At 39.9% G+C, this 24776-nt stretch overlaps 1 protein-coding gene across 1 annotated transcript in view; it reads left to right on the forward strand.

Moving 5' to 3' along the window:
- Nucleotides 1–24776, forward strand: part of LOC122817306 (serine/threonine-protein kinase SMG1-like) — a gene marked incomplete in the record, with an annotated part of 2898779 nt that overhangs the window by 1857285 nt on the left and 1016718 nt on the right. Inside the window, 1 exon segment of the mRNA XM_044090530.1 lies at nt 20496–20657. Within this exon segment, the coding sequence (XP_043946465.1) occupies nt 20496–20657 (162 nt within the window).

Here is a 24776-nt window from a genome sequence, read left to right on the forward strand (position 1 = left end):
AGCAGCCACATGGGCCTCTCCTCATACCTTTGTCTCACATTACAAATTAGATTTGGTCTCCAGAGACAGAGCAAATTTTGGTTCCACCGTTCTCAAGAGTCTGTTCCATTGAGCCACCCAGGATAGAGGTGCTAGGGACGCGGTCCCATCCAGCAAGAATGAAGGCGAGATTGACAACTTAACATTTAGAAGTTATGTACCTACCATAACGTTCCATGTTAGTTGTCTTCTCTCGCCTTCTTTCTTCCCTCCTCCTTCCCCCTAGCCTGATCAGACCGAGAAGATTATTCATCTTCTATTGAGAGGTTTTTACCTTTTTTATAGCTGTTCAATTCCTAGTGTCACTAGATTATGTGGATCCTGTCTAGAGGGTTATGATGTTATTTATTATTTTTATTTCTTCCTCCTAAGTTGGAAGAAAATACTGCTATTTCTTTAGCTACCAAACGAGATCTGAGTAATCTCCGCCTTGCATCATGGGATATAGGGTTGCCTCGAGCTGGTAAAATTAGCTCTCGAACTTAGCAAGTGCCGAGTCGGAACCGAGGATCGGCTCCGAACCCATCCAGCAAGAAAGAAGGAGAGAGAAGACAACTAACATGGAACGTTATGGTAGGTACATAACTTCTAATTTTTGCTGTAGCAGGCAACTGAGTGAATGTCAGGAAAATCCTACTAGGACAGCTACATTATTTGGGGTTAATCAGTCTCTTTAATTAATGGCAGGTGTGTACCCAAGAAGACCGAATGTTGTAATTAAATCAAAAGGTGCTTCAGTGAAGTATTAGTTTAAGGGTGTGCACACTTGCGCAACCAGCTTATTGTACGTTTTTTATTTTTTATATTTTTCCCCTAACAGATTTGTTTTTCAATTGAGTTGTACATGTTATAGGTCACATTAAAGGTAGGAAACGTTTTGAAATTATTTATTGTGGTCTCATTTTTTTATATCGCAAAAACCTGGCATTTTAACAGGGGTGGGTACATTTTTTATATCTGCTGTATATAGCTTTGCCAAATTGCAGGAAACAACAACCTAGGTGTGTGGGAGTATTGGTATCCCCATAAAGGAGAAAGCAATAGTAGTTCGCCTATCAGGCTTCTTGGGGTGGGGACATAGGCCATTGCTAGAAAACTCTGATGGCTGTCTTGAGTGATGGTATCCCATGATCAGCTTTCATCCCAAAGGAGGAAATAGTAGAGTAATGTTTAGCTGACAGTAGGGCTGAAAGCATTTAAAAAAATCTCCTAGAGGCCATGAGGTATGTAGTTCCTTTTCTAGGTTTGCTGTTTGAGTGAGACAGTTAGGTGTCATGTTTTCACTCGGCAGAAACCATAGTTTTGGACAGTCTCAGTGAGGATTTTTTCTGTCCTTTGATCAGATTTACATGTTGCTGTTTGTTTAGTGGTAAATGAGGTTCTTCCACTCCCTTCTGTATAACATATGTGTTTGTATGATGTGTAGTTTGCAAGACACTTAACATGATGAGTTTTGTATCACCTGAGGAGTCAGTGGAAATGAGCATTTAACTTTTTTAAAGATGCTCTACTGGGGGGGGGGGGTGTATGCATTGAATAGATATTTCCTGTTCTGCTGTTTAGTAGAGAAGGAATGTATGCATTTTAATACAATTGAGCATGCTACACAGTTCTGAAAATTTTAGATTGCAGGTCAATTCTTGTGCAGTTTATAGCACTTCTGCTCTGTCAGTGTTACTAAGCCTCCTGACCTAACACTGTTAAAATGGAAAAGCTATGTGACAGAACTGAAAAAAATACATCTACAAAAGTGAGGAAATGTATTTGCTGCCAAGTGTATTTGTGTTTGGAATTCCAGAAATATAATTGCCAGAGGAAGTATGGCTCAACTTTACCTTTTTGGTATACTTATGCTGCAGAAAGAAAATTTGGCAGAAAACTGGAAGATGTCCTTTTGTTCCTATGTTGCAGTATTCATGCTGTGGATGTTGCACAGGTAAACCTTCTTAGACATTGTCCGCCATTGCAACATAGAAGAGAAGGACATCTATGGTTATGGTAAGATTTTACACAACTATTCTTTTTGAGTGCAGAAATTTGATGCATTGCCACTGCAGGTGGGGTTGCTTAAAAAGATTGTCTGCAACATTCCTGCATGTTTCTAGGGTTGAGGTATAAACTCATTTAACTTTTCATTTTTGTTGGTGGGGAGAAAGAGACAGCAGCATGTGGATGTATGCTTTTTCTGAGAAAGCTAAGTGTTTCACAGACTGTGGTTGATGTAACTGAACTGAAGAGCAAAGTTAGACTGCAAAGTTAGTGAGCTTGCACGATTCTGTACTAAAAAGCATGATGATATAAGAAATGATGAAACAGGAGGAAGACGGTTAACGGAAGTGCCACAATGACTAAACTAAGTGTCTAAACCTCCACCTGTAGAAAAATCAAACGTACTAAAGGGACAAATTTATTACCCAACAGTTAAACCATCTCTGGAACAAATTACTTGTACATGTTAAACAGACGCCATCACATCTTTAAAGAGGAATCTGGATGATTGGATATTGGCAAATTCATTCCTGACTTGGCATTGTTACCATTCCAGAAGTGGGAGGTACAGCTTTTGGATGGATATTGGCAAATTCTGAAAGCTTCTAAACATACATCAGCTTATTAAAAGCTGAGGGTGTATGTAGATTAGGTGAAATCATTAATGAACGGTTAGTGTTTTGTCACATTTGCATGACTCGCTGTTTGCACTACTGTATGTGCATAGGTGCCGGAAGCTGTTGAAGACTGGGGGGGGGGGTGCAAGAGGAGCACTTAGTGATTTAAAAAGGACATACTGTTTAAAGGTATTTACTACCATTACAGGAGCATCAGCATGATGCAAGCTAAGTTTCATTAAGGATTATGTCATTATATAGCTACAGTTTACCACCTGTTTGACTTTTCGGCTGCTAGTAATGAGTTGGGTCGGAAAAATTGAAAAAAAAAAAGACATGCAGCATGCTGGAATAATAAATGCAGCTGAATCATTCAGCTGCATCTGTCTCTTGAGCCGCTGCCCTTTTTTTTTTTTTTTAATACGAGTTGCAAAAGTGGGGTGGGGTGGCATCCCCCCCCACACACACACACACACACACACACACACACACACACACTATGGTTCCTGCACCTATGCGTATGTGGTTCATAAAAAAACAATTTGGGTCAACGGCAGATGTTTTCAATGCATGTTGAAAGGAGACAGCAAAACAAAACTGTCCAAAAATCTTTTTACCGGCAGTGATGCCACTAAGTGGTTTTGGTGAGCCTTAACCTCAGTGACATTAGCTCAGGGAAATTTGAGATGTGTCCATTGACTTTAATGGGCACATGCTGCACATTAACAGACACATGTCCATTAAAGTCTATGGGCATGTCTAAGATGACATCACAGGGGAAATCATTAAATTTATTTGGGCCCATGGGTTCAGTAAAAAGTTTACAAAGTTTTTTTTTACTGGAAAAGCGTCCTAAGTAAATAAGGGCAAACTATGGGAAAATGCATCATGGCACTTATCTGATGTAAGATGCCACAATTCAGAGCGTCATCTTAACAAAACATTTCAAAAGTAATTAACTAAGGATAAACGTATATGCCGAGTCAAAATAAGAAATAAAGGCATAGTGCTTTGTAAAAGTAATGTATGTGAAAAAGAAAGCCACAGAACACTTGTAAATAAAGGATCCAAGATGGATGCCAAAGAAAACATTAGCTTCACAGGTTCATAGGTAGGTACTAGGCTATCAGCCCAAGGGCCTACGTAAGCCTAGCCAGCAAGGTACCATAGCTTACGCCACCCAAGAAAGTTATTTTCCTATGCCACTGTCCAGCAGAGACACAGAAGTGATCCCCGGGGTCTATTTCCTATTTCCCATCCACTCATCAAGATTTTTCTTTAAGAGTGCTAATGAAGAACTTTGCTTGACATAGATGGGTAGCTTGTTCCAGAGTATAGGAGGTCTCTGGGACAGGAATCTATCCCTCCAGCATGTCCTGTTTATTGTGGTGGCAAGGATTAGGTCCCTAGAGCATGTAGCTTGGAGGGATTGGGATTTCTTTAGGTGTAGCATGTCCAACAGCTCTGGGTTTGAAATAGCTTTATATGTTAGGCAGAGATCACCTCAGAGTAGGCGATATGCTACGGAGTTTAAGGTTTACAGTGAAGCATGACAAACGTCCTACTTTTTAGTAAGTTCTGCAGAATCTCTGTTAGCGAGTGTTTTGCATAGATTTGCAAAAGCAAAAATGTGTTCAAAAGATATGGCATGTTGAAAAGAAATATGGGCATGAGCTGTTTGTTCATACTGTTTAAATAAAGACTTGATACTGTGAAGTCTAAAAATGCATTGGAGGATGCAGCAGCAGTTCTAATGCTGACTTGGAAATAGATGAGAGAATTCAGAATTTAAATGTAGTTTGTGGCTTCTGTCAGTGCTCAAGAGCTGTGTGCACATTGGTAGCCCACTCTGGCCAGTGGGTGACACCAAAAGGTCAAAAACTGCTCTTATGCCAGTACAAGAATAAAAACTTCAGTTGTCTTTTTCGGGTAGCTGCTCTTAAGTGAATTTTCCTAATATTTTGGATTGTGTGATTTCTGAAAAAACACTGATAGTAAAATTAATTTACAGTGTAAAAGTTAGGACTTGCTTATATGTTATAAGACAGTGTTACAGAAACAGCCCAGTCTGTGCATAGCAGTAGCAGTGATATCCTGTATGACTGTACTTGGGTACAGGCCTGGAAAGTTTCCTAGGAGAATATAAGAGAGACATAGTGATTCACTTAAGTCATCTGCAGTCTGCTGTCTGCGCCTGTGTATCTTTACATGTACCAGACCTTTGCTTGATATAAGTAAATTATCTGTTCTGCATAAGTCTCATTAGTAATATTTCTCAACCTTTCTGTTGTAGCTTCATTCCTTTGTCTCCCTTCACCTTCCCTCCTCATTTCTTTCCATAATAGCTCATATATCACCAACGTCATGCAACCCTTCTTGACCTGGCAAAATATTTCTTGAAGATGAATCAGCCACACCCAAACAGCAGTCTTTATTATAGCAGGAAGTGTCATTTTTAGTGTTAGAGGACCTTCATATTTTGAGTTCTAAAATTGATAATTCTCTTTAGAATTCCCAAAACAATGGTCACACTGAATCTCCATGGCTGTTCTTGGTTGCCTAAGTCCCTGGATATCAGAACACAAAAGAAGCATTTTGAAGGTATGCTTGACTAACCCAGTGGCTCATGCTTCTGCAGAGAGGTCAAAACATTTTATTTATTTTTTTTTTTTTCAAAAACATTTTTATTTTGTTTTCATCATAAACATATTCAAATGTACATATAACAAATACAATAAAACAATAACAAAACTATTTACAATATTTACATTTATCCATGATATGCCATCATTTTATCCATAAGAAGTTATCAGTATTTATTCAAAAGGTTTTCCAGTTTTTGTCATGCTATTTTTTGAGTAATGTTATGAGTTCTATAACAAATGGTTTGCAGTTCTTTTCTACAAACAACTTTTGCTAATTTAATAAATTCTTTAAACATCAAATCTTGTTTACTTTTCCAGTTCAAAGTAATAACTTTTCTGGCAATTGCAAGAATTGACCAGAGTAACTGAATCTGAGATTTAGGTATTACATTCTGTATAGGAACATTGACTAGGATTAGTGAGGTAGAAATATGACAGTTATCAGACCATAAAGCATTTACAAAATATCTGAAGTCTTTCCAGTATTGATCAACATTTTTGCATTCAATGAACATGTGAACCCAGTTGGCCTCTAGTAATTTTTCACATTTCCAACATTTACTTTCACTGTTTTTGAGTATAAGATTTATTTTATGTGGAGTAGAGAAACTCCTATTCATAAATTTCCATGTATACAATCTCCAATATAATGAAGAAGAGGTACCATATGTAGATTTCAATAACAGTTTTTTGGATTCATCAGATATTTGTTTTCCATTAATCTTTACATAGTAATTCCAAAAATCTGAGTCAAACTTTAGAGTGTCTTCTCTTAGTATCTTATAGATAAGTGAAATGCTTAATTTTTGATCATCTGTCTTTTCAAGACACCTAATAAAAAGCTGGCTCAAACTAGGTATAGCGTCAGTCCCTAGGTTGATGCTCTCTCTTTGTTTTCTGTAAACTGCCGTAATGAGTTTATAGACAACCAACTTTCTTGAACATTGTCAAAACTACATAGAAGAGAGTTTAGTGGTTTAATACTCTTATTTTCAGTAAAACTGATGCCAGAATATTGTTAAAATACAAAGATCAATTCACTTAAGGGTTCAGTAAGGCATCCTTTATTACTTGCAGCAAGGAGACAAAACATGTAGGTACAAGGTTTGTCTGACTTTCAATAGCTCAGCCTGCTGCTTTTATGCAGTTCTTCGCACGTACACAGCAGGTGCTTATCAGATAATTGCTGACTTACAAAAACATCTCTCAGAATTTAGCTTGACCACATGGCTTGCCGTGTCAAACCCAGTTTCTGACTAATGGTCCTTTAACTGTCTCTTCTTGACACAGCATTTATCTGTTGCTAGTGTGAGGTTGCTAGTGTGAGGCCCCTATCTCAACATTCCATAGCAAGAACAACAGACTTTCAGGCGTCAGCAGCTTTTACAGAGACCACCAGTATTTACACATTTTACATAGAATAAATGTATTAACTCTTAACCCTTAGGTGCAGAATTGTACACTATACAATTTGTACATTTCTCTAACATTTCCCCCCTTTTAATAATTTATTCTTATTGTTTAATGAGTCTAAAACAAGTCTATTTCATCTCTTGACCATTTCCATCCAGGGCCTTGCAGTCAGAGAGTCATTCGGTTTAGGCTCAAGAAAACAATTGTTCCGCTTCCAATTTTAGTAGTTCCTCATATTCAGTACTTTGTCGGTACAAGGTTTTTGTGACTGAGGCATCGATGGTGCTTTTTACCAGTCCATGCATGCAGGGGACGCAACAGCATCCACAAAACATCAATATCTCTGCTCCAACGCAAATGGCGATCAACAGATTCATCAGGACACTGCCCCATCCCCCAAACCATCTTTGGAAAAAGTCTGTTAAAGGATTTTGACCTGATTTGGTCAAGCCAGATACTTGCTGAATCATTTCGAGATGGCTGTTTATTTCGTGTTCGTTGTCTGGAATAAACGAACAGCATTCCTCCTGGATTAAAACGCAAGTACCTCCCTTCGCCACCAGGGTGAAATTGAGAGCCATGCGATTTTGAAGTACTACTGCTCTCATAGCTGTCAGTTCATCATTCACTAATTCTAGGGCAGAGAAAGTTGCGTTGCTCAGCGTTTCAAGCAGCTTGGACAACTTTCTCAGTTCCCAAATTGATTTAACTGCTCCATACTGAGGTATTATGCCGGCCCAAGATATGACATCATCACTGAGGTCCAGGTACGACAGTCCTTTGTCACTGACATGAGCCAGATCATGGTGATATATCCATGATGCATCGATCTGGCCTACTGGATTAGTAGGCTTTTTTACCTCGAACGTTTCGGATCTTCCCTTGAGGTAAAGCCGTCGTATGTCTGATAGCTGGGACTAAGTAACCCAAGAAGCAGCTACCAGCCCAATTTCCTGGTAGCCATTTATAGGCTTTTCTGTCACACATGAAGTAGCAGTTTTCCACTTTGGCAGTGATATTGATAGGGCTTACATGATCTCCCCTGTCTGCCAATCCTCTGAATATTTTTCTGTAAATGACTTTTAATTCTTGGGTAAAATTAGTCGTGGCGTTTTCACCTTCCAAGAATCTCTTTACACATGAGAAATTTGCCGAGAACTCAGCATTGTCTAATGTACAGTTGTAATTTACTGTGATATTGCAGTCGCTCTGCCCCATTCGCATAGTTCCATGTTTCTTAAAACACAAAGTGCCATTTTGTCGCTTGAACAGCTGTAGCGCTATCCTATCTCTCGATGTTACATTTGTTGTCTTATTAAGCAGATCCTTCCAAGTTTCGGTTACTCCCAGGGGGATCGGATTTAATGGTAACTCCCCCCGTGTGCAGTAGGTAAGGCTGTACATATCCAACAATTTGATACATTAAAAGTGTCTGCATATGCATACTTGATAGCCTGATATGTGTTAATGGCAGGATGCCATACTGCGCGTTTGCTTGGTTCAGTAAATGTGGCGGAAAAGAGAAATGGCCATACCAGAAAAACAATGACCACAATAGCAGTCAATGAGATTACCACACAATATTTTTGTGGAGAAGGTTGTCCCAGTGTTCTGTTTTCTTCGGTTTTCCCAAAAGGATGGAGTTCAACTTTCTTTGCAATCATGTCGCTTAATCTGGGTATTTTTATCTTATTCTCTACCCTATAGGACCTTAGCACCGATGATTGCTTTACTGGGTTTGAGACGGATCAGTTCCTATTGATCTGACCTCCCCCCCCCCCCCCTTTGTAGCCAGACTTTTGTGCTTAGGGTCCCGATGGAGAGGTAAGATCTTTACCCAATTCGAATTTCTTCACTAACTTGCAGTGTGTCAGATGGATCCACGAAGCTCGTTCTGCAATCTTGACTGCAGTCGGTGTCGAAAGAAGCGCCTGGTAGGGACCTTCCCACTTTGGTGATGCCCAGTTCTTCCTCTTTATGATTTTGATCCACATCCAGTCTCCTGGCGTCAGGGAACTGTTCTCATGTTCAACAGTGCCAGGGGTAAACAGTACAGCCAGGTTTTCCCAGTTTCAGCCATTAGTTTCCTCAGTTTACTTTTAAGTATACCATTATGTCTTTCGACCAACCCTGCAGACTGAGGATGATAAACACAGTGATTTTTCTAGAGAAATACCAAAAAACTTACTTAGCTGTTGTATAGTTTGGTTTACAAAGTGTGTTCCATTGTCACTATATATTCTCTCGAATGCCAAACCTAGGAATAATTTCTTTCACAAGAACCTTTGCTACTGTAGCTGCATCCGGGTTCCTGGTTGGAAAAGCTTCCACCCACCTCCAGAACATATCTATAATAACAAGGCAGTACTACTTATTTTCACATTTATTTAACTCTATAAAATCCATGCAAATGGTGTGAAATGGGAATGGAGGTGTGGGGAAACTTCCTTGATTGGGCCGTACTGCTCCTTGTCCATGATATTGATTGCAAATCTGACATGCTAAACAAAATTTTTTAGAGTAGTTTGAAAATCCATATGCAGTGAACACCTGGTTCACTATCTGTACCATTCCCCCTGTTGAGACATGGCACTGCCCATGGCTCAATAATGCTGCATAACGAAAAAGATTAGAGGGTAATGTTGGGTTCCCTTCTTTTGAGATGTACAAACAGTCTCTGAAGACGGCCCCCTGCTTTAACCAACACCTTTTTTACATGTGTGGTCAATGATTGCATTGTTTGTAGCATGTCCAAATTTAGACTTTCAGAGGGTTCTAAATCTTCTACAAGGTGTAAACAAGCTTCTGTGGCTGCTTGCTTTGCAGCAGCGTCAGCTCTTGCATTACCTTTTGAAATAGCATCCTGCTGTTTTGTGAGAGCTGCACATTTGCAGATAGCCAAACACTGAGGCAATTGAATGGATTTTAAAAGATCTAATGTGAGATGTGCATGATTTATGGGTTTACCAGTTGATGTAATCATACCTCGGTTTTTCCATTGCTGTGCAAACATATGCACCGTGGAAAAAGCATATTGACTGTCAGTAAAAACATTTACACGCTTACCTTTAGCTAAAATACATGCACGAGTGAGTGCAATCAATTTTGCCACCTGTGCGGACAAATGTGGTAAGGGTTTTGCCTCGATAACTTCTGTGTCTGATACTGCAGCATAGCCCACTAGGTTCTGTCCTGCTGGGTTCTTTTTGCATGAGCCATCTACATCATATGTTAGATCAACATCTGTTAAAGGTATATCTGTGAGTTCTTTTCTAGGTAATGTCATCTGCTCGATGATCTGTAGGCAGTGATGTGGAGTACCATCTACAGGGGTAGGGAGTAGTTGATGGATTCAGGGTTGTGCATCGTTCGATTGTCATGTGAGGCTGGCTCAGCAAAACAGTCATGCAGGAGAGATGTCTAGCTGGGGAAAGGTATGCTACCTTTTCTTGTAACAAAATAATTGCTACTGCATGAGGGACCCTAAGGGTGAGTGGATGAAACAAAACCACTGAGGCCGAAGCCTGCGCTGCCATAGCAGCTGCAACAACCACTTAAACACAATGGGGTAAGGACCGTGCCACTTGGTCTAACTGTGACGAATAGTAAGCAATGGGACGTTGCTTATCCCCATGTTGTTGCGTCAGGACTGATGTCATGTAGCTGTGCTTACAGTCTACGGTTTGGAAAAAGCGCTTGTGATAATTTGGTAACCCCAAGACAAAAGAGGACGCTGTTAACTGTTTCAAGTTACAAAAGGCTAAATCTGCCTCCGGTGTCCAAATCACCGGGTCCTGTGCTGCCATAGGCTTTTTGTATATAAGGTCAGACAAGGGTGCCACTTCCAAAGCATAGTTTGGAATCCAACTTCGACAGAAGTTAGTTGTACCCAAAAAGGGTTTTGGAGCCTGCAAAATAGCTATTTTTCTATCCTCATCATAGGTTCTACCTCCATCAAATATTATATAGCCCAAATATCGGACCTGTTGTTACCAGAGTTGCAATTTTTCCTTATTCACCTTGTGTCCCTCAGCAGCTAAAAATCGTAGCAATGCTAGCGTGTCTTCTGGGCAAGCTTGTAAAGTGGGAGCTGCTAATAAGATATCATCTACATAAAGCAGGATTTGACTATTTTTCGGTGGGCTAAATCTTGCTAAGTTACTTGACAACTCTTGTGAGAATATCGTGGGGCTCTCACAATAACCCTGTGGTAGTCGAGTGTATGTGTATCTTTTACCCTGATACGTAATTGCAAACCAGAATCTACTGTCCGGATGTATCGGAATTGAGAAAAATGCATTACTAATATCTACTACAGAAAACTATTTCTGATGGGTTTAACCCATTTAAGAGTGTATGTGGATCAGGTACCGTAGGTGCCCCAGGTATTACTGCCTCATTTACAGCCTGCGAACCATGCGCCACTCTCCAGTTGCCTTTTTAACTGGGAACAAAGGTGTGTTGCGTGGTGAATCAGGAGATTCAATTAACACACCACCTTTGAGGAGTGCAGCTATAATGGGCTTTATCCCTGCTTCTGCATCTTTTCTCAGCGGGTATTGACGTTTTTGAGGTCTAAATGTTGATTTTGGAATAATCACCACTGGTCCTGCTGTGTGAATAAGGCCTACATCTGATGTCCCTGTGGACCACAGTTTGTCTGGAATACCTTTCGGGGCATTCTCTTCCTCCTTTAGCAGGAGTATTTGTCAAGTATTTTTGCGAAAATGCAGGTGTACTGCTGGCTTAGTTTGAGTTACCCAGTTCAATTTTTGTACCTGTACTCCCTGCTCCGAGAGTTCCTCCCTGGTCTGTTTTTCCCATCTGTTAATCTTCCTGCCCAATTCTACACATTTTGTGTTTCTGTCTTTAGTGAGGCTTACATGTGGTAGGAGGTCAGATTTGTAAAGTGCTGTTATTTCTTTAGGCAGAGAGCAGCTGGCTATGCTATTTCCCATTGTGTCCCAATATAGGTTACGTAACACTAGCCTTACGGTGGGATATTTAAACAGCTTATCTCTGTAGTCTTCATCTGGCCCTTGTGTGTCACGAAAATACAGGGTGCAGTGCAGTAATGGCTGCTTCTTAATATCTAACGGGGGAAATTTACTAATGGCCAAATCCATTAATTCTTTTGTTACAGTCCCTGGGCCGGTAGTAACCAAGTCCTGACTGTACCAGTAAAACATCTCGCCTCTTGACTGCACTACGCAGGCATCATGCACTTCGCAGATGTCAGTCTGTCGTTGTGCTTGCATCCCTTGTATAGTCGGAACCACCGATATGCCAAATAACCTCATCAAGTCTCTGCCTAGGAGATTTATTGGGCATTTTGCAGACACTACAGTTTTGCTTCTCTGTGTCAACCCTGTTACAGGATCTGTGATTATAATTTTGTGTGAGAGAGGCTCCCGGTATAGCTGCCCATTTACAGCCTTAACAAATATGTAATCCGAAGACTGTGTACACTCTGGTAATTTGGAGGGATGTATCAGGGTCCGTGAAGCCCCAGAATCACACAAAAAGGTAACCTTTCTTCCTTCCACCAAAAGGGTGACTTCTGGCTTGATGTCTGCTAAAAAGAGTTCCAAGCACAGAAGCGCCAAGTCTAATACCTCATCACTTTCATTTTCATTGTCATCCCCTTCACCATCCTGTGCTTCCTCTATTCTTGTTTCTACATTACCATTTATCCTGCTTTGTATTGTAACCTTTCCCTGTGCTTCCTGACTATCATATAGTCAGTCATCACCTTCCTGTTCATTTTCCGTCCTTGACCTATTATTCCTTTTGCAATCCTTTGCCATGTGACCTTTCTTCCCACATTTAAAACATTCTCCTTTCTTTTTACATCCCTCAAAATCTTCTGACCATTGGTCAGACTGCCTACCTTCCCTATTTTTGCCCTTTTTTCCTGGCTGTACCACGTATACCTCAGCCCCGTCTTCTAATGAAAATACCTGCATTTTCTTTTTCTTTTTGCTATTAAAGTGTCTTTCAGCATGTCTTGCATACTCAAGCAGTGGTTGCAATCTGCTTGTACGGTGATCTACCATGTGTTTTGTAATAAAACTACTAAGAGCAGCACTGCTTCCCTTCAGAAAGGCAATTTTTAACTGTTGTTCATAGGGGGAGTCTACTGCTTGGTTGTCAGGGATTTGCATCCCGCAATGATTCTTAAAGCACTCTATGAGCCTAGCAAAATAGCGGTCGACTGACTCGCCTTCTTGCTGGAAATGCAGGTCCAGTCTGCCCGTGGTCGCCACTTTTCAGAACTTCTGTTTGTAAGCCCTTTTACCTGGGCATTTAATCCTACATCGTTATGCGGAAGGGGTCTCCGCTGAGCGTCACAAGGATTCCAATCACTACAGACCATGTGCCAGTCTGGACCTGTAATTTGTCTTACCACTTTTTCTATCTCTTCTCCATTTAGGTTATAGCTTAACCTCATACCTTGCAGGTCCTTTGAAAATTTTTGAAAGTTGACCCTAGGGTGAGGAATACCCTCAGTGGCCTTCCGAATATCTTCGGGACTCCAGGGTCTGTATACTAATATAGTAGGGTCTTGGTTATCCTAACCTGCTGTGGGATTAGGTACTTCTATAAGTGGGCACATTTCTTCCTCCCCAGTTGTAGCTTGTGCATTATTAAACACCCTCCAAACCTCAAGGTTCTTGTCTTCGTTATCTATATCCTTTGTTCTGGACCTTGTGCCTGTGGGATCCCTAACCTTTACTAACTTCATTCTCACAGGGTCTTTGTCTTTTGAACCCATAGGGTATAGCGGAGGTGCTTCATGCTGGTTATTTGCCCCATATACCGGTGGGGGAGGGGGTGCCTTAGCTAGTACTAGATGATTGTCTTCCCTGTCTAAAAACATTGTTTTAGAGTTCTTATCTTTTTGGTCTCTGCGATTTGCTTCCTCCAGCCACCTGTGCGCCTGAGGAATTCCTAATTGTTGCTGTTTTTTAACTTGCCCCTTGGAGTCTGTTTTTAATTGCTTTATCAATTTGAGAAACGAGGATTTATCTAATTTTCCGTCAAAATCATACTTAGTTACCCATTTTGTAAAATATCTAACATTATCTGCGCGCTGTACCTGCATATATTTACCATCTTCTGTTAATGGTGGGTCTCTCGATGTTTTCGCACCACAGTTATAATTACCCATTTGCTCACTACGTAGTTACCTTTAGCAATTTTACCTATTAACTTCAATTTTTACGTGTACCACGGATTTTGTTATGATCTCTTCAGAATGACTGTCTAACCTTCTACTGTCCTGTTCACCTAGTCTATGACAGAACTGCAGTTTTTCTCTGTCCCTGACTGAATAAAATACAATCTAACAGAAATTAATGCATTTTTCCTGTCCCTGACTGAATAAACCAGAAAAGCAAAAACCACCTTACCTGAGCCTACGTGATTGACCACTGATTCGCGGATACCCGTCCTTCAATCGCAGATCAGAAGGTGACTGGCCTCTTTTGACGACAATTCAGTCCGAGGTCTTTTATATTGCAGAAGAACTGATTTGGTTTCTTCCCCGTACGGTTTCAGCCACCTTGGCCGTCTGATCTGAGGTGAAGAGAGGGCTACAGCTCAAAGGACCAATCTGTTAAAGAAAATACAAAGATCAATTCACGTAAGGTTCAGTAAGGCATCCTTAATTACTTGCAGCAAGGAGACAAAACATGTAGGTACAAGGTTTGTCTGATTTTCAATAGTTCAGCCTGCTGTTTTTATACAGTTCTTTGCACGTACACAGCAGGTGCTTATCAGATAATTGCTGACTTACAAAAACATCTCTCAGAATTTAGCTTGACCACAGGGCTTGCCCTGTCAAACCCAGTTTCTGAGTAATGGTCCTTTAACTGTCTCTTCTTGACACAACATTTATCTGTTGCTAGTGTGAGACCCCTATCTCAACATTCCATAGCAAGAACAACAGACTTTCAGGCGTCAGCAGCTTTTACAGAGACCACCAGTATTTACACATTTTACATAGAATAAATGTATTAACTCTTAACCCTTTAGGTGCAGAATTGTACACTATACAATTTGTACATTTCTCTAACAAATATCAAGTTATTTTCCTTTAATTTTTGCATCGCATTGATGATAGAATCTAGGCAATCAGTAGAGTATGCTATAGGGAATATAAGAAATAGGAATTGTTTAATGTAGTTACACTCAATTATGTTTTTGAAGTTATTAAATATTTGATTAATGCCATAAGAAAAATGATCAAACTTATTAAATAAACAAAATTCACGTAAAAGCCAATGAACTCTACTTATTGCGTATTGTTCCTTAAGTTGATTTTCTATAGTTCTGACATCAGTTATATGAATCTCATGTATTATTTTCCAGCCAGATATATAGGTAGATGAGATTCAATGTAATATTACATTAATTGTAACTGATTTGGAATAAAGATCTAAGCTAGGGAATGCTATCCCATTACTGTTCCAAGCTCTAATGTGCCATTTGTATGCAATCCTAGGAAAACATTTTGTTATGTACAATTAGAATGTCTATCAACATACCATTTGTGTATAAGTTGCTATAAAACCATATGCTAATGTGGATGTGACCTAATTACCATTAAAGCTATTGCTTTAACTTTAGTTTCATTAAACATAATCACACTAAAGTAACCGGTCTGTGAAACGATGGCGTGGTCAAAATACTTCAAGACTGGCTTAACTTTTATCAGAGGGACTTTGAAATATTTTTTTTAACACAGAACTAAGTCAACAGGGGTAGTTTTGTTCAGAACTAATATAAATTTGTTCACTTGCATACAACACTGCCCAAACTTTAGACATTTCCTTTTTATAATATATTTTTGTATAATTTCTCTCTCTCATTTTTGCTTGTATTTTTATTTTGAATGTTCTAAAGAACAGTAGTTCTCTGAAGGAAAATCAAATACAAGTTAGAGAGAAAAATTAGTAACCTCTCTAAAATTAACAGTCATATTTAACATGTTAAAGTCACTAATATTTTCATCATGCTCCACTGTTGAAGTAATGACCTTTACATTGTCATGCCTTAGAAGCCCAAGGCTGTTCTGAATTCCAGAGACCTGATCTATTCCCCCAGGCCCATAGGACACCCTCTCATCTGACATCATGTTGTCAAGGTATGAAGGGTTTTTGCCCAGCACCATCTCCTCACTTCTTTCTTGCCAATTGAGTTTGAAGCACCAAGTGTTAGTACTTCAATCAGTACAAAGCCAAAAATAAAGCAATAGGAACTTAGTACCCCATTGGAGAACTTCCATTTCCTGTGTTTTGTTTTTAAAGGAAATCTCACATCAGGACTTACTCTTTCTTTTTTTCTCTGGGTCTGGAGCATGTTGTGCCCAACTGTCCCCACTTATTCTGTTTAAGTCTAGCACTTTCAGGCATATGGGCCGAGTCAGTGCGAAAACATTTAGAAAAAGAGAGAGCTTCATTGGCCATTGCACACCATAGCATCCACCAGTTCTTTGGTAGGGCCACTGCACAAGAGAAAGGAGAAGCATCTGAAAGAGAAAGTACAGAGCCAGTTGACACCATTCCTGTTTTTGATAACCCTTCCAAGCTCAAGATTGTTGAAAGAGGAGAAGCAACTTTGCAGCTGCCAGAGACTAGCAAGCATGCAGAGGCCTTTAGTGTGACTCTTAAGGAGGCCACCATGTCAGCAACACTGTCGATGCCTGATGCAGCCAAATTTCTCCAGATATCAGGTGGGCCTGGAAGTTACTTGGCGTGCATCGAGTACTGATGTCCTTATTTTGGTTACAAAGGTGAAGAGGCGGTATCCCCCATAATCCCCTTGGGAGAACCCCGGAGACCAGATTCTGGCTGCACCCACCCTCTAGTGGTGTTTGCCTGCCCCAGATGATAACCCACCCAAAATTAGACCCATTACAAAACCTATGAGGCCTGCTGATGGCTTGCCAACCTCAGAAAAGGTTGGGGCTTTGGTCCTCTCCCAAGTCTTACCTGCAGAACTTGGGTTAACTGAGGACCTAATGGAGTTTGAGGTCTATACAGCAGGGTCTGACAAGCACCCTGCTTCAGGAATCTGTCCTGCAAAAAGAAAAGGAATCTTTTCCCCTCAGGAGTCCTCAGATTCCTGTTACTTGGATGAAGACCAACTGGCATATCTTGACCAACTTTCCAAAGTGTCATATTCCAAATGTAAGTCAGAAGATGTTTTTTCCCCAGTCTTACCACATGAGGACCTCTCCTTTGGAGAGACTATACAAGACGAGAGAGTCTTTCAGTTAGGAGTTTCAGGAGTACCCTCAGTCCACGAAGAGGGCCAGGCAGTTTCTTCATGCCTAAGCAGGAACCCCTTTCTATTACTTCCATTGTTGGAAGTTGTGATGTAGGACACATCCCTGCAGCCTGACTCCCTGCCCCCAGGAAATCTAATCAGTTTAATAAAATTGTGGACTCCCAGAAATATCTATAAGAATCCCATGGTTGAGCTTGAGGAGGAATCCTCAGGGTCCAAGGAAGGCAAGGGTCACATTTCCAAGAATCCTTTGCCAAATAAGGAGAGTAGAGTCATGTGTAGATTTGGCAAAAAGGTTTCCACTTCTGCTTCCTTAGCCACAAGAGCCTTTAATTGCCAGTTTCATATGGATACATTCCAGGAATATCTCCTCTACCAAATTAAAGCTAGAGGGGGCAGATGGCAGGGTCCTCTTTAAAGAGTTGCAGGAAGTATGCAACACCAGTTCCTAGGTTGCAAAGCACACTCCAAGATGTGGCTTTGCTGTAGAAACATCAAATAGGGCAGCTGCTTCAGGATCAGTTGTCAGAGGCATGCCTGGCTTAGGAAACGGACCATTCCAGACCATGTTAAAGCAGAAATCCGTGATTCCCCTTGGACAGGGATTGCCTGTCTGGGCACCAAGCCCAAAGTGTATTTAGGAGGAGAAGACTGCAAAGACTATGTAGACTGTCAAAAGATTTCCTGTAAATCTCACCTGCTAGAGTTAATAGAAGTGATCTTAAGACATGGTCCTTTCCTGCCTCTCAACCTGAATTCAGGAGCAAAAAGACCAAAAAAAAAGATTAAGTACTCCAGGAAGTGACAAGCCAGTCTTAAAACCTGACCTTTTGTGTCCCAGCCCTAGGTGCCCAGCAGGGGTAATCACAGGAGCTGAGGACTCCTGAGGGGGAAGGATTCCTTTTTCTTTTACAAGGCAGATTTCTGGAGCAGGGTGTGACTCAGAAGAGCACCTACCTGTCTTCTCCCTAGAAATTTCCACCCCAACCTAGGACTTCTGCCCTACACCTGCAAGATTGGGGGGGGGGGGCAGAGACTCTTTCTCGGTTCCTGGCAAATCGTCACTCGAGACAAGTGGTTTATGACTCTCCTAAGTTCAGAGTACAAATTGCAGTTCTCTTCCTTTCCAGATTTTTCATTTATTCCTACAATTCCAAAAGGACAGCTCAAGAAGAGACAGGCTGAGATTTAAAACCCCTTACAACAGGGAGTCATATAAAACCTGTCTCTTAGAGGAGATGGAAGCAGGATTTTACAAGTTATTCCTGGTCTCAGGTGAGGAAGGAAAATTAATACTTATCATGGACCTCTCAAAGTTAGTTCCTTTTTGCCCCAGAATTCATAAATCCTTATCTTACAGGAAAAAGAAGGTCTTATCCCCCCCCCGGCAGTCATGGTCACTCTCTACTTGAATTATGCTTACCTGCATATCCCTTTAGCAGAGGATCATGGGTGGTACCTTTGCTTCAGGGCACAAGGTGCTTACCAACAATTTTGTGCCTTGCCCCTTGGATTGTCTGCTGCTGCCAGAGATGATACCAAATGTCTGGCTCTGGTAATAGTATTTTGCTGGATAAAGGGTATTCCACATTTACCTTATCTGGACAACTGCCTCATTCAGGCAAACACTGTGGAGTAACTAGTTGCATCACTCCAACTAGCCATGGAGTATCTAACAAATCTAGGAAGATAGTAGTTGAAAGTTTAAGGTCCAAAGTATGTAAGTAGATGAAGCTGTTTTCCCTAAGTAGAAGAATTTGCTTGGTTCTGAAGGGCACTTTTTTGCACAGTGGATGAGTATGGTAATAAGACTGGAAGCTGTTTGATACAAAATGTTTATAATTTGTGCTGGCTTTGCTTTGGCTGCCTGGACACTGCATTTTGAATGTTTTAACATTTGGAATAACAGAAATGAGAATAGGCTTGTTTTTCCTCTGTTGGTTAGCCTTGGAAGTTGGACAAGATGATGTCTTGGTCCCAATGGGGGCATGATACATATTTGTGTGGTGATTAAATGTTAATGGATGTAAATATGAATGTTGGCAATAGGATTGTACGTAGAATGTAGATTGACAGTGTACAAGATTTACATCAGCGTTGCTGTGTATGATTCATTTTGGTAGGATTGCAGTGTAAGGGTTTGAAGACATTTTAGTAATAAATGACAGTAGGCTCCATTATCCTGTCTTGGTTGGGCTGAGGTAGCAGCGTGATGCAGAGCATTTAGAAAAAGAAGTGAGAATAAAAGTAAGTGAAAACCTGTAGCTTGTCATGAGTTGTGATATTTAGGATATTCTATTTAAGTATGAGTTTGTCTTTTGGATTTAGTAATGGTAAGTTTAAGATTCACTTGTTAATAGAAAAGGTGTGAGTGTTGAGCGCCAGCTTAAGTAATACAATGTGAATGAGATGAGGGAAGAATTGGAGGATGTACGAAACACTTGGGGGGAGGGTAGGTGGAATATTTGAGCTCTATTTTTATGGGACAGTTTAACAGCCAGTGTTGCCTCTTTGCTGTTTGAGTAGAGCTTAGGGAGCACCTCATTCATGAATAATGTTTGAAAGTGAACTTAGCTGTGTGTCTCTAATTTAAAAACGTTAACTTTTGACTTAGCAATAAAGACTCTGTAGTACTTCGAAGTTTACAGACATGTCTGTCAGATGTCCAAAGAAATATTCTTGAAATAATTCAAAGGCGTATCAGCCATCGCTCACATGAAAGAAAAAAAGTGGCTGAGTTAGGAAATGAATTCCCTAATTTTTAGCCCACTGGGGAAGATTCCATCACAGTTGTTCTGACATGAGTCTGATTGTTGTTTCTATCAGCTGTAAAGTATTGCACATTTTTTTTCTGTCATATCATTGAAGGATAGCATCAAATGGCACTTTCATTGAACCCTGCCACACCCCGCTAATTGTATATACCAACTCCGCAATCGCACTGTGGTGGGGAAAGGGCAAATTTCCTGATCCCTACCATAATGGGATCTCAATCTGAACAGCTCAACGAACAGCATATTCGACAAAATGCTGTTCAAAATGCCATTTGACAGTCTCAGCCTTTGATAATGTGACATAGTCCTGCACATTTTATTTGAATATTTCTGGTCAGGAATTGGGGTTATTACTTTGTTTTGAGACCGACTTTTTGTACAATTGCATTCAGAATGATGCATAAAACCAGAGTAGTTATTCGAGGTGTTTTGCCTCCATTAGGAAAGAGGCAGTACAAAACTGGGAAGCAATTTCCATACTGAATATTGCATTTCTGATTTTTCCTGATTGTATAGTGAAATATTTCAACATGCAAGGTTTTCACGAGCAGCTGTGGACTTGAATTAGGTAATCCTGCTAGGTTTCTGAGATTTCTCGTAGATGTATGTAGTGTCTGTTTATGTACACAGCAGCTGCGTAGTGCTAGTATTTGAGGCACACATTTTGCTGAATTTCTTTGAAAAAGAAAAACATTTTCATCAAACTTAATTTCTTCTGTTTAAAGGCATTATTCCTCAACTCTTTTCCCGCCTGAATCACCCTGAGGTTTATGTTCGTCAAAGTATTTGCAATTTGTTGTGCCGTGTGGCTCAAGATTCTCCACATCTTATTCTGTATCCTGCAATTGTGGGTGCTATATCTCTAAGTAGCGAGTCTCAGTCTACAGGTAAGGCATTTTTCTGTTCCACTGTTTTGTGTTTTCTTTGAAAGCTGTCTTCAGCAGTAGTTTTAACTGTTGCACTGTACTTGGCTAGCTCAATTATCCGTCCTGTTCCTGGTGTTAGAAGGCACCACTTTGTGAAAGCATCGCTTGTGTCATGCTGCTGCTCTTACTTTACACCATTTTACTTCGACTTGTTGCTTCCTGTTTGTTGCTTAACTGTTTTCTAGTTCTGCAGTTTTTTAATGTTCACTTTCTACGCAGATAGAGGATGCTTTGCAGTTACTTGCCTGATTGAGACTCTTTTTTTTTTTTTTAAGAAATAGGCTTTTGAAAATGTTAACATTGCAAACCCTGTGGGTTGTGTGAAAAAAAAAAACATGTGCCTTGGATGAAGTGAATTCACTTTGATTAGCTGATAATCTGCACAGGAGTCTGTCATTCCCTGACTATTGTTAAGGCTGGTTGTTGGTACACATTAATGCTGATATCTTGCTTGGCTGAATTAAGAAAATAGTAGCAACCTTAGTTAAGATAGAGGATTCTTTCCAGTTCCTATATATTTTTAATAAAGTGAGTAACCTGTAGTAAAACAGGGGAGGTCAGCTATGTTTGAGGCCTTTAGTGGGAGTGGGTGACTTCAAAGCAAGGTGTTTGAGGAAAGCAACTTCAAATGGAATGGGGTATGGCATTGTTATAGTAGGTTGACTGTTGATCATCAAAAAACAGCTTACATTAGTGGCCACTTAATTGTAGCCCCTTTAGTTACATGTTTCTCAACTGTCAGACTGTGATCAAATAAATGGCCATGGTGATAGCCAAATCAGTGACTGTTAAATATGATCAAATGACCACAAATGTCATTTTGTTTCATACACAGACTGCCATTTCTTGCCCACTAGTCACAGCCACTTGACAGTGTACACATCTGATGTTTGAGTTTAATAAACTAAATGAGTAAGTATAAAACTAATGGCTACAGTAATCTACTTCGGCTCACTGCTGACAAATATATAAGTGCATGCCACCAGTTAAATATAGTTTGTCTCTGTATACCTGAGATGTTTGATTGTGATCAAGTGAATGCATGATTATGTAAATAATAAAAGTGTTAGAAACTTAAACAAAAAATGTAGCCTCTGGCAATAAAACAACCAGAGCAAAGAAGAGCAATCAGAAACAAAAACAAAAGCACTGGATGTAACACAGCAGAATGTCCAATTTCTTAAAAGTAAGTGCTTTCGAGGGTCCACCTCTTCATCAGACTTAGTCATTTTTTATTTAAGTTTGAAAATATCAATAACTCCAAGGCTCACCACTGGCTGAATGGACAAAACAGCACACTTTAATGTATGACACAAAAAACAGTAAGCGCTTTCGTGTTGCTCAGAACGCTTCTTCAGACTATACAAGTGTGCTGTTTTGTCCGTTCAGCCAGTGGTGAGCCTTGGAGATATTTATATTTTCATTCACAGTTTTTACTACCAAGGCACTTTACCGTTAGGACTGCATTGATAGACTCTGCTATTTTATTTAAGTCTGTTGAAGAGGTGGACCCTCAAAAGCGCTTACTTTTAATAAATTGGACATTCTGCTGTATTACATCCAGTGCTTTTGTTTTTGTTTGAGTGTTAGAAACTTCTCTGTGTGGAAGTTTTTCAGTCCATATATCTCTAGTTAATCACTGTATGTTAATCAGATCAGACAATAGTAGTAGAAGTAGCAAACTTAAACTCGTCTTAAGTCAAAAAAATATATATATATATATATAATTTGAAATACTGTACAGAATTACTAAGTATTCACAAGTAATCCAAGCAAGGCAGGCAGTCTGTTTCCAGTCGAAAATCCTTTATATGTAAATAATAGCTACAGTAATATATTCCAGATGGTTTGTCTGTCACATACAGTGCATCCTTTGAAACTCACTCCCCTCCACACACACACACACACACACACACACACACACACACAGTGTGTTAACTTGGGTCTAAAAACAGACAAAAATTACTATCCTACAGTCTGGCTAACGGTGCATTTCAACAAAAACACCCTGTTGTCACCAGCACAGATCACAGCAGTGTACTGTTTAATTAAAAAATGTTTAATAATAAATTCCAGTGCTTGTACCTTGCTCCTTCCATCAAGTTGAGCATTCTTTTACTGTTGGTTTTTAGGCTGCTTCAGGTACCAGTTACCTTACATAGCCAGAACTATTGAGAAGCAGCTGTTTACTACATAGTCTTGTGGCCCAAACAATCTCCATTAGAGTCCTTTCTACCCCTCCTTAAAAAAGGAGGAAATTTAATACAGCGCAATACTTTGATATGGGGGAATATGCCCGAATGCATCCGAACAACTTCACTTTTTTTTCCCTTCAGAAATTCTAACTGTAGAAATGCATAGTCCACATTTAAGGTGAGTTCTGCATCCCTGAATGGGGAAACTAGGTTGTACATTTTTCTAAATTCTGTAAATAAGAGGGTTAAAATCAATTTGAAGGGGCTGTATCTCTGCAGTCTACTTAGACAAGTCTCCTTTGTAGGTCCGTGTGAATTCCACATTCCCTTTTTTCTTGGAAGTCTGTTTGCCATCTTACTGAAGCAAAGTTTTCCTTTTCCCCTGGTGTTTGCAACCCATTGCTGTAGACTGGCTAGGTAGGTCTGCAGATCATTTGTGTCCTGAGGTAATTCAGTAAAATATTGTGCAATGCCTCTCCCTGGGCACATTCCCCCAGCAGCTTTATGCCTGTTTCTTATGAGGTTCAAGAAGTATTTTCCATTGATTCTGTCCAGTTTAACAAGTTTGTCATGTATTAGACCTTGCATGCTGATACTGGGGAATTTGCTTTCTTAATGAAGACTAAGCAGTAAACTGCTTTTTTAATTTTATTGATGACAGTCTTGAGTAGAAAGATTTACTTGCATTTTTCTGTTTATAGCATTGACCTTTTTCATGCACGACCTACGTCCCAAAGGAGAAGCAAACAAAAAAAAATATAGCAAACAAATAGTAACACTTGAAAAAGATTGCAACGACTCTTAATTAAAAGCAGTAGCACATATTTATGATTATGCATGCACAACATTTTTTGGCACACTGTGTATATGTATGTATTTACAGATAAAATGCACACACACCATTATGTACAACAACAGTTGAGTGTGTTTATCTCTATGCATAAGTTGCTGTTTACAATAAGAATTTAATTGTGTTCACTTGCAAGTAGCCATGGCTGCTTTAGAAAAGTACATATGGTAGTGTAACATTTTACTCCTTCTCCTGGTAAGTGGTGGCACCTAAATCTAGGTCTTACGAGGAAAAGTCCCTCCTTTTGTGTGTGTGAATACACAAGTTGAATTCTTAACAGGAAGACTGGATTTGAGCCGATGTAGTAACGAAGCACCAGTATGCTGAATGTGAAGGTGTTAAGTATTAATAATGCTTTTCTTTGTACTTGGAGTCAGAGGAACAACTTTAGTAGTTCACATTAATTTGTGTACTGACTGGCTAAAGGGGCAAAGCGACAATTTTTGTTTTCTTTTCTTTGTTTGTGAGTCTACTAGAATGGGGGGTCATAAGGGGTAAACCATATTCAAATTTTATGAATTAATACATTTTTTGTTATTGATCCTCATGTTTTTGAGGATTGAAGGATGTGTTAATTCTCCTGCAAAGTTTTACTTGAGCCAAAACTTTGCTTGCTCTGTGGTCACTGTGATCTGAGTTCAATTCAGTAGGATACTTGGGCATTTTTATGTGGTGACATTGCCATGACATTGTATTTTACTGTTATTGGGGGAAGGTTTGCAGTTTTTTTGAAGAATTCCAAGCAGCATGATACTGAGTTTGTCTGTACTGATACTGTCATCTTTTACTATTTTGCTTGCTCAAGCTTCAGTGGTATTCCTATAGTGCTTCACCTCACACACACACACACACACACACACACACACACACACACACACACACACTGTTAAGGTGGTGGTGCACATAAACATCTGCAGTTTTGACTGCTTTCCAGTTTGAGATGATCTGACAACGGTAAAACTTTTCTAAGATTGATGGATTAATAGAAGTCTGGAAAAGTTCCTGGACTGCTCCTGATTAAGCATTGACCAGATT

The sequence above is a fragment of the Protopterus annectens genome, chromosome 12.part0, assembly GCF_019279795.1.
Source record: "Protopterus annectens isolate FY-2018-M chromosome 12.part0, PAN1.0, whole genome shotgun sequence".
Taxonomy (NCBI): Eukaryota; Metazoa; Chordata; order Ceratodontiformes; family Protopteridae; genus Protopterus; species Protopterus annectens.